This window comes from Caenorhabditis briggsae, assembly GCF_000004555.2.
Source record: "Caenorhabditis briggsae complete genome, chrIII, whole genome shotgun sequence".
Taxonomy (NCBI): domain Eukaryota; kingdom Metazoa; phylum Nematoda; class Chromadorea; order Rhabditida; family Rhabditidae; genus Caenorhabditis; species Caenorhabditis briggsae.
The window spans coordinates 96,828-106,501 of record NC_013490.2 but is presented as its reverse complement, the minus strand read 5'-3'; the positions used below and the strand labels follow the sequence as shown (position 1 = coordinate 106,501).

At 37.2% G+C, this 9,674-nt stretch overlaps 1 protein-coding gene across 1 annotated transcript in view; it reads left to right on the top strand.

The window, feature by feature from the left end:
• The window catches only part of CBG15270, a gene marked incomplete at both ends in the record, with an annotated part of 6,279 nt that extends 2,355 nt beyond the window's left edge, over positions 1 to 3,924 (top strand). The window contains one exon of the mRNA XM_045243266.1: positions 3,697 to 3,924. Coding sequence (XP_045095623.1) covers positions 3,697 to 3,924 — 228 coding nt within the window. The remainder of the gene's footprint in view (positions 1 to 3,696) is intronic.
• Positions 3,925 to 9,674: the final 5,750 nt, after the last annotated feature.

Genomic DNA, 9,674 nt, shown 5'->3' with positions numbered 1-9,674 from the left:
TCGCCCTGTGGTGGAATTCTTCAGAAATTCAGAAATTCAGAAATTCAGAAATTCAGAAATTCAGAAATTCAGAAATTCAGAAATTCAGAAATTCAGAAATTCAGAAATTCAGAAATTCAGAAATTCAGAAATTCAGAAATTCAGAAATTCAGAAATTCAGAAATTCAGAAATTCAGAAATTCAGAAATTCAGAAATTCAGAAATTCAGAAATTCAGAAATTCAGAAATTCAGAAATTCAGAAATTCAGAAATTCAAAAATTCCAAAAATTCAGAAATTCAGAAATTCAGAAATTCAGAAATTCAGAAATTCAGAAATTCAGAAATTCAGAAATTCAGAAATTCAGAAATTCAGAAATTCAGAAATTCAGAAATTCAGAAATTCAGAAATTCAGAAATTCAGAAATTCAGAAATTCAGAAATTCAGAAATTCAGAAATTCACAACATTGAAAATTTCAAAATTGACGAAATCGACGTTTTTGAGAATTTTTTTGGAGCTTTCCAAAAATAACATTTTTGCTTTTTTTTCAAGTTTCCTAGGTAGCTGTGAGCACTTCACTTACTTCAGTGGGTTCAAGATGTCCGAAAATTGAAATTTTTGCAAAAAAAAAAACTATAAATTGGAAAAATGAACTCATTTTTCTGAAGTCGCTTAGAGCCTATAGTCTTACCTTTACAGGATTAGAACAAAACTGTCATTTTTGGTTATTTCACAGAACCGGTTTTCGATTTTCAAGACCACTAGCTGAAAATTGAGCAATTTCGGAGCGTTTTGCAACAAAAATCACTTTTCTAGCTATTCTAGAAGCCAAGATATGGCCATTTGAAATTAGAGAGACGCCAGACAATAAGACACTCTAACTGCCTGTTGTTCTTTCAAGCACTATATCTCCCTAGAGATCCCTTGTACCAAAAAGTTGTCAACTACAAAAATGAAGCACTAGACTTGATTCATCTGTTCCCAAATTTTCAGAAGAATAGGACTACTGTAACCTAATTTTGTAGTTCTCTGAACTTTGCTAAATTTTTAACGAATTCCCTTAACCTTAAGGTCCTCATATGAACAGTGTCCTTTGAAGCTAGCTTAACTTTTTTGGAGCTCTAAACCCTTTGGGAAAAACATTTGAGTACTGTAGCTGTGTCAAAAAGGATGGTATATACGTAAAATGCATTCTTCTCTGACACATTATTGCGTATAGGCCGTCCGAGGGGGTGGCTAAAGGGGGGATGAGGTTCAATTCAGAAGCCAACTAGTTTTTTTCTGTCTCTTTCTGTTCAAATTGCGCATTGGGGGGGGGAGGACAGGATATGGATCGAGAAAAGCGCTAGTGTTGCTAGTGGCCGAATTAGGCAATATGACTGGTCATCGAGTGGTTTTTGAGGGGATGAAACTTTAAAGGGACATGAACTTTTGCGGGAGGAGACTTGCAAAATCTGAGATCTCGAAATTCATATTTATCAGTTATTTTGTCTTAAGGTCATAGGTTTTGAGACATGGTTAAATGCCTGGCAAAGTTTTAAGAGCTACAAAAGAAGGTTACCGTAATGAGATTAGTCTGAAAATTTGAGAACATATAAAACACAACTAGAGCTTCATCTTTGTAGTTGACAACTTTTTTGTACCATAAACCCCTAGAGAGATACACCGCTTGAAAGAGACGCAGACAGTTAGGGTGTCTTGTTGTCTGGCGTCTCCTTTAAATACCCATATCTTGGCTTCTGGAATAGCTAGAAAAACGGTTTTTGCTGCAAAATGCTCCAAACATGTTAGATTTTTTATTTACGATTATAAAGCTTGAAGTGTTTTGAGCCACGATAGTGTTTACTGACTCCTAGATGCTAGGAAAGGGGTACGGTAGCTATTATCTGGTCAGAATGCATATTTTAAAGGCATTTTTGGGCTTTTCCGGATCTCTATAGGTTAGCTTTAATGCCAAATTTCCTGCTTAAAATCCATAAGAGCGGCTTTCCAGGATTACTGTAAATGTGCCGACCTGCAGTTTGAGCGGCTCAAACTTCTCGGTTCCTATAAAACATATCTAAAAACGCTCAACTGATAAAATATTGGTCTTATCATAACAAATATTTTATTTGTTTACAACTTTTCAATACCAGCTACGGAAACTGAGATAATTAAGCTAGTCTCCAAATCAAGGGGTGACGTTCCACTAGAGAGCACGCTTGCCTTTACTTTGGTCCGCTTTATCTCGGTTCTGATAAGAGATATCGCAAAACTGTCAGCTGATAAAATATTGCTGATATTGTGATAAGCAGTTTGTCTGTTGACGGTTTTTTGATATTTATCATAGTAACCGAGATATAGTAAGTCAAAACTGAGAGTTTATACCAGATTTTGAGCTATAGCGACCTCAGAGCTATAGTGACTCTTTAGATTTTTCAAATCCAGTTTTACGCTAGCTATGGCTTCCAACCTTGGCCATCCTCCTCATTTCCTTGCTCTTCTTCCCAACCTTCACCATATCTCATCGGTCTCATCTCCCAGATCCAAAAACCTGCTTCTTCTCCCTCCCCACCTTCCACCTTTAACAAATGTTCCGGTCACTTAGATTCCCAAATAGATGGCTATAGATCAAGCTAGTTAAAGGGACGGGGGGGGGGGCACAGTGACACCTTCTTCCGAAATTTCGTAAGAAAATGTCCTCAAAGAAGAAGCGGCAAAGTTTTGACCTGAAGAAGAACCAGTTCCCTTTTTTGGGGCTAACCGACACAGACAGACCTCGTCAAGAAGCTTTTTGGAAGAGAGAGAGAGAGGGATGATTCGGAGGACAGCGACAATTGTTGCACAATCAAAACAGCTTGACACATTTTCCAAAAAAAAGACTGGTTTTTTTTGGATGTGTCGGGAGAAGAAGCGTAACTTAAGGAAGATTAGAAGAACGCAATGAGAGGGAGTATGGATGTAGGGGGGGCGGGGAAAAGACCCTTTTTGAAAGGGACTAAGTTTTTTTTAGTAATTTAAATTTTGTATGGTTTGGTAGAGCATTTTAAGATCCAGTTTCGATTTTCTGAAAGTCTCGATTTAGAAGAAAGTTACTAGCTTTACAAGAAATGAGAGATTAATCCTAGGAATAGCCCAATCTTTGAGATTTTGCATTTATCAAATTTTATATAATTTGAAGGATTTTTCAAGAGATACATTTTCCAATTAAAATCGTCCCAAAATGTTCCATTTGAAGGGAGTTACGGGGCTTTAACCGAAACGAAGGCTTAGAATCGCTGTAAGCCGACTATCCGTGAAGAGAACCTACAGTAAGACGATTCAATTTAAGGATTTTTTAAGATCTAAATTTTCCAGTTTGAATAACTCCAAAATGTTCAGTTTGAGGAAAGTTAAGAACCCTTTTCCTATTTTGCGAGCTTTAGGCAAGTTTAAGTCATGTTTAAAGAAAGCTCTAAGCAAGCTTCAAACAAGCTTCAAACAAGCTTTAAGCTAGCTTTAAACAAGCTTCACACAAGCTTTAAGCTAGCTTTGAACAAGCTCCAAACGAGCTTTAAGCTAGCTTTAAACAAGTTTCAAGCAAGCTTCGAACAAGCTTTAAACGAGCTTGAAACAAGCGTTAAACAAGCTTTAAACAAACTTGAAACATGCTTGAAGCCAGCTTGTAGCTAGCTGAAAGCAAGCTTGAAGATAGCTTAAAGTACGCTTAAGGCAAGCTTGAAACATATTTGATACAAGCTTCAAACGAGCTTCAAACGAGCTTCAAACGAGCTTCAAACGAGCTTCAAACGAGCTTCAAACGAGCTTCAAACGAGCTTCGAACGAAATTCAAGCAATCTTCAAGCTCAACTTTCAGCGCGTTCAACACCCCAAAGATCCCAAACGTTCCACCTGAATCCTATCCAATATCTCCAATTTCTTTCCCACCACCCATATCCTCTAATCTCATTACTATATACCCCATAGCTAGGCACCGCAATGAAATGGGGCGGGGCGACCAAATTTTTCTCCCCTTTTCAGAAATCCATCTTTGAAGGCTTTTACCGGGCGTTAGAAACCCATTCTTTTTTTGGTGAGAACTTGTCCCTATGTAATCGACTACGCTGAATCCAATGAAATTATCAGTTCTTCGATAACTTTATTATTTTGATTCGAAAACTTCGAAAAATAGAAGTGGGACTGACAAAGTGGACTAAAAGTGTTGGATGGAAGTTCGCGCCATTAGATTTTTTAATGGATTCTGATAGTTTTTGAACTGGGGGATTGGATTTTGAAATAAAATCAAAATTCTAACGACGCCCTTGTTTCACAATTTTCAGCCAAAGTTCCAGCTAAAATAAATAAAAAATTTCAGCGATGACCCCAATTTTTTTTTGCATATTATGGTAAAACTAAGTCTTGTGTATACTTCTGCCAATTTTCAGAAAGATTGAATACCTCTAAGTAGTTTTGATACTCATCCGAAAATTCCAAACTTTCAAAATTTTCAGTTTTTGGAAGTTTTGAAGGTGACACAGGTGAGCGCCACCGATTTTCTTTTCACCATAAGATTCTACGCAAAATTTGCCACTAAGAGCAATTATAATTAAAAAATTCTATCGACGCCCTTAATGTGTTATACGTCTGTTTCCTTATCTATCATGGAACAACTTGTAAAAAATAGGAAAGAGGCAACACCGGAAGGAGACGGCAGGCAATGAAAAGTCGTCCTTTCCTCACTCTCATCTATTGCTTCCAAGAGAAGTGCAGCGGTGGCAGACTGGTTAGTGGGCGCGCGCACCGATCTGAAGACCGAAGTTCGCATCTCCCATGGGGTTTTTTTGTTTTTTTTTCCTTTTTTCAATGGGCCACGGTGTTTGCACAAAACATCAATAAATTATAGTAAAATTTTGAAGTCTGAATGTTATAAACTTATTCTTTTCGTTTTTTTACCCTAAAAACTGCTTTTCCGACAAACCAAGATGCGATTTTGATGAAAAAACAGCGCTCGGAATAGCGCCACAATGAAACCGCGCCGCAGCTAAGCCCCGCCCACTTTTCTGCGCACCGCAAAAAAATGAGGAGAAATTCAGTACATTGAGGTCTGGTATAAAAGGGGCTGTAACTCGGGATTGAATGAAGATTTTTCCCTGAAATTTTGGGAATGGACTTCTATAAAGTAGGAGAATACAATCCAACAATAAAAACTGGGAAAAGTCTATTTTGAAAATTTTGTTGTGGTGCCTACCCATAGCCCTTCAACCCAAAAAGTCGGGGGGGGGGGCCGGTTTGAAACCAATCCTCTCCGTCCGTCCGTCCGTCAGACGGACACTACAACTACGCAACAACTGGATTCCGCTCTACAAGTTTCAATATTGTTGTGTAGAAGACGACAAGAACAGAGAGGCTAATCGAGCGGATCAGGGAGAAGACCGGTCTTCTGAATCGGTTGGCAGCTAACATAGGGAGACAGAGGGGTCATCGGGATGGATGAGATGAGATATTGGAGGGGGAGAAAACTGAAGACGTGGGAGAGAAGAGAAGAAGCTGATGAGGACAATGGATGTCTCGAGAGTGGAAGAATAAGAATAGGAACTTGTTTCCCAAGGAACGAACGGATTCCGAATTAACCTTGGAATAATACAGAGGGATTGAAGTCGTAAGGCAGATTTTAAGGTACTTTTTGAGATATGCATGCATCAAATTCTATATCAATCTGTAGGAGTTTCCAAGATCTACATTTTCCAATTAAAATCGTCCTAAAATTATCAACTTGAAGGAAGTTAAAGGGAATTTCACAGGAATGGAGGACTAAATTATGACCTTGTAGATCTTCTGAAATCCTAGGTTTCCCAATTGAGATATTTTGTAAATGTGGAGTTTGAAGAAAATTTTGATCCCTTTTTCAACTTTTCAAGCTTGAGACATGCTTTAACACAAGTTTGAAGCAAGTTTAAGGTGGATTGGAGGAATTGCCCGCAGTATGTCCGGGGTATCAGGTTCCTGTGATAAAATAGAAGAAAATCAACAAGAAATGTAACAAAATCGGTTTATTATGAACAAGTTAGAAAGAAACAACAAATAGAAGCTTAGAATTCAAGCAAACTCACTTAAAACCCTTAAAAGAGTCTCTCAAAAACTACGAGCCAAATCCAAGCTCGCAATCCCTCAAAACTAAATTTAAACTGTGCGCGCGCCGAGCGGGATAGCGGAGTGTCGTTGCGTGGTTAGAGGGAACCTTTAGAAGGGGTTGGAGGGTAGCTGCCCCAGGCAACTGAGGCAAGCTTTGAAAATATTCCAAAAATGGTGCCAAAACAGAAAATTGAACTGGTCTTGCTCCCAAGATACCTATGTGTCTAGTGAAAAAGTGCCCCTGAGGAGGAGGGCGTGGGAATTGCCCTTGTGTCAAGTCATCATTAGGCTCTTGTTTTTGCTCACAATCAGATTTTAGGATTTAGAAGTACATGAGAATATGAAGTGCGTAGCTCTGGTAAGGGTGCGGCTATATTTTTGTCCAAAAGTTGAAAGGTTCCTTTAGGGTTTCTTTCAAATTCATTCAAGACTCCTTTAGGACCTTTAAGGTTCCTTTTACGTTCATTTAGGGTCTCTTCAGGGATTCTTTCAAGTCACTGAAAAGTTCCTTTAAAGGTGGGGGGACAGGAGATTTTACGGGGGATTTTTGTATCTAGAGTATGCATTCTACCGTCACGGTGTACAACGCTTAATGTCACTCTGCGTACAGCTGTCGTCCTCGCCTTTATGTATGCAAACGGGCGTGCGCTTTCTCTTTGCCCGCGTGGCTCAGTCGGTAGCGGCGCCGCACCCTCAATCATCGCCCTCACAAGTTCAACTCCTCGAGGGGCATCTTTGAACGGAATTTCGAGAACATTATTTTTTTCATGTCCCCCCACCTTTAATGTTTCTCTCAGATTTGCTTATAGCTACTTCAAGGTTTCTTTAGGATTACTTTGGGATTCTTTAAAGTCTGTATAAAGTTCCTTTATGATTGATTCAAGGTTGATTTAAGGTTCCTTTAAGGTTCTTTCAAAGTTCCTTTAGAGCTAATGCTAACTCAATAATCTCGGATGTGTCAACTAATAAAACATTCACCCTTCTAATAAGAGCTATATTTTGTTAGTTTACAGATTCTCGATATCTTGTACAAGGACCGAGATAATTGAACTTAACTAGAGGGGATACGGTATCTTGAACTATGTTAGTCTAGCTTACGCTACATAGCTTACGCTAAACCACTTTAAATTACCTCATCCCTCATATTTTGAACTATGGTAGTCTAGCTCAAGGTAGTTTAAGCTAGCTCAAGTTAGCCTAAACATGTTAAGCTTACAATTTTGGAATCTCCGATTATTTGACCATATCACCAGGAGCCAAAAGCAAACATTTCTTCTTCTTCTTCTTCCCTAAAAATAGCCTCTTCTCCCTGTGTATACTTTTACTACTGTACCACTACTGTATAAATGAACAGTGCAAATAGTACGGGCGGTCAGAAAAAAAAAAGCGGGGAAAAATTGTGTATGGAAAAATATAGTAAAAATGTATGCCTGGGAGGGGGAGGGACGGGACTGTTGAAAAAGCAAATATCACAAGGATGCATATATAGATTGTATATATGTATTTGTATGAGAAATATAGGTGTAGAGGGGTTGGGTGTGATGAAAATATGTTCCTAGATTTACAGGGAAAAAGGGGACTTTTTGGAATCAAAAAGCTTTTTAAAGGTGGGGGGACAGGAGATTTTTCGTAGGATTTTTGTAGCTAGGGTATGCATTCTACCGTAACGGTGTACAACGCTTAATGTCACTCTGCGTACAGCTGTCGTCCTCGCCTTTATGTATGCAATCGGGCGTGCGCTACCCCCGTAGCTCAGTCGGTAGCGGCGCCGCACCCTCAATCATCGCCCTCACAAGTTCAACTCCTCGAGGGGAATCTTTGAACGGAATTTCGACAACATTATTTTTTTCATGTCCCCCCACCTTTAAGACTTTGAACCGTTTTTGAAATACCGTAAACACTCTAATAGAACGCCACCCGAATAGTCAAATTTGAATTTGTATATCTCATTTTTTGTAAGAGATATAGAAAAGTGGTCAACTGATAAAATGTTGTTGATATCCTGATAAACATTTCATCAGTTGACAACTTTATCTTTCAAAAGAAGTGAGATATATAGGCTCAAAGTAGACGGTCCGGGTGGCGTTGGGCTTGGGTATACTGTAGAAAACTAATTTCTTTCTTTGACATAGGGGCAAAAAAAGTTTCTTTCGAATGAAAAGAAAAATAACGGAAAGAAAAGAAAGAAAGAGGTCGTCTTTTTATGGGAAAAAATGAACAAATTCTAGAAAAAAACTTTGAAAAAAAATTGTTTTTTTTTTGAAAAAATGGGCGGAGCTTCATAGTTTCAATCAAAACCAAAAATGTGTTTTTCTGTCTAATTTGCTAGAAAATTCTGAATTTCTGAATTTTTGGAATTTCTGAATTTCTGAATTTCTGAATTTCTGAATTTTTGGAATTTCTGAATTCTGAATTTTTGGAATTTCTGAATTTTTGAATTTCTGAATTTCTGAATTTCCTGGAATTTCTGAATTTCTGAATTTCTGAATTTCTGAATTTTTGGAATTTCTGAATTTTTGGAATTTCTGAATTTCTGAATTTTTGGAATTTCTGAATTTTTGGAATTTGTGAATTTGTGAATTTGTGAATTTCTGAATTTCTGAATTTTTGAATTTCTGAATTTCTGAATTTCTGAATCTCTGAATTTCTGAATTTCTGAATTTCTGAATTTCCTGGAATTTCTGAATTTCTGAATTTTTGGAATTTGTGAATTTGTGAATTTGTGAATTTCTGAATTTTTGGAATTTCTGAATTTCTGAATTTCTGAATTTGTGAATTTCTGAATTTCTGAATTTTTGGAATTTCTGAATTTCTGAATTTGTGAATTTCTGAATTTCTGAATTTTTGGAATTTCTGAATTTCTGAATTTCTGAATTTCTGAATTTCTGAAAAAAACTTTGACCAAAAAAGAAAAAAAAAAGTGAATAACCAATAATTCTGTGGCTGTTTTTCCCTTTTTTCTAGTTATTTTTTTTCCATACACCCGTTAATTATGAGAATTGTTATCAGAAAAAAGAGAAAGAATACGAAAAACTACAGTAATCCTTGTTTTTGACACCCGCCACAGAGGGTGGGAAAAGTCACAAAAAAACGGAAGGAACCGGAGAAAAAAAATAAAAAGGGGGTGAATCAGAATATATATTTTTGAACTGTAGGGAAAAAAGAAAGACGAGAGATAAGAAGAAAATGAGAGACGCAGAGAAACTGAAGAAAGCTGAAAAATGGGGTCAAAAGGAAGAGCATTTTTTGTTCTTTTTTTTTTGTGAGTCATAGTTTTTGATAAAAAGAGCAAAATATTTGTTTTAAAAATGGAAAACAGTTTGATAAGCAATAAAAAAGAGGTCAGGTTTTCAAAAATTCAGAGTACCAAACTTTATACCGTAAACACTCCAATAGAACGCCACCCGGACTTTGAGCCCAATTATCTCAACTCCTATAAGATACATCAAAAAGTTGTCAACTGATAAAATGTTTATCATGATATCAGCTACATTTTACCAGTTGATCACTTTTTGTTAGCTTTCACAAAAAACGAGATACATGGGCTCAAAGTTGACGATTCGGTAATTGTAAAATTTTTTAGAAATTTCGATTTTTGAGGTGTA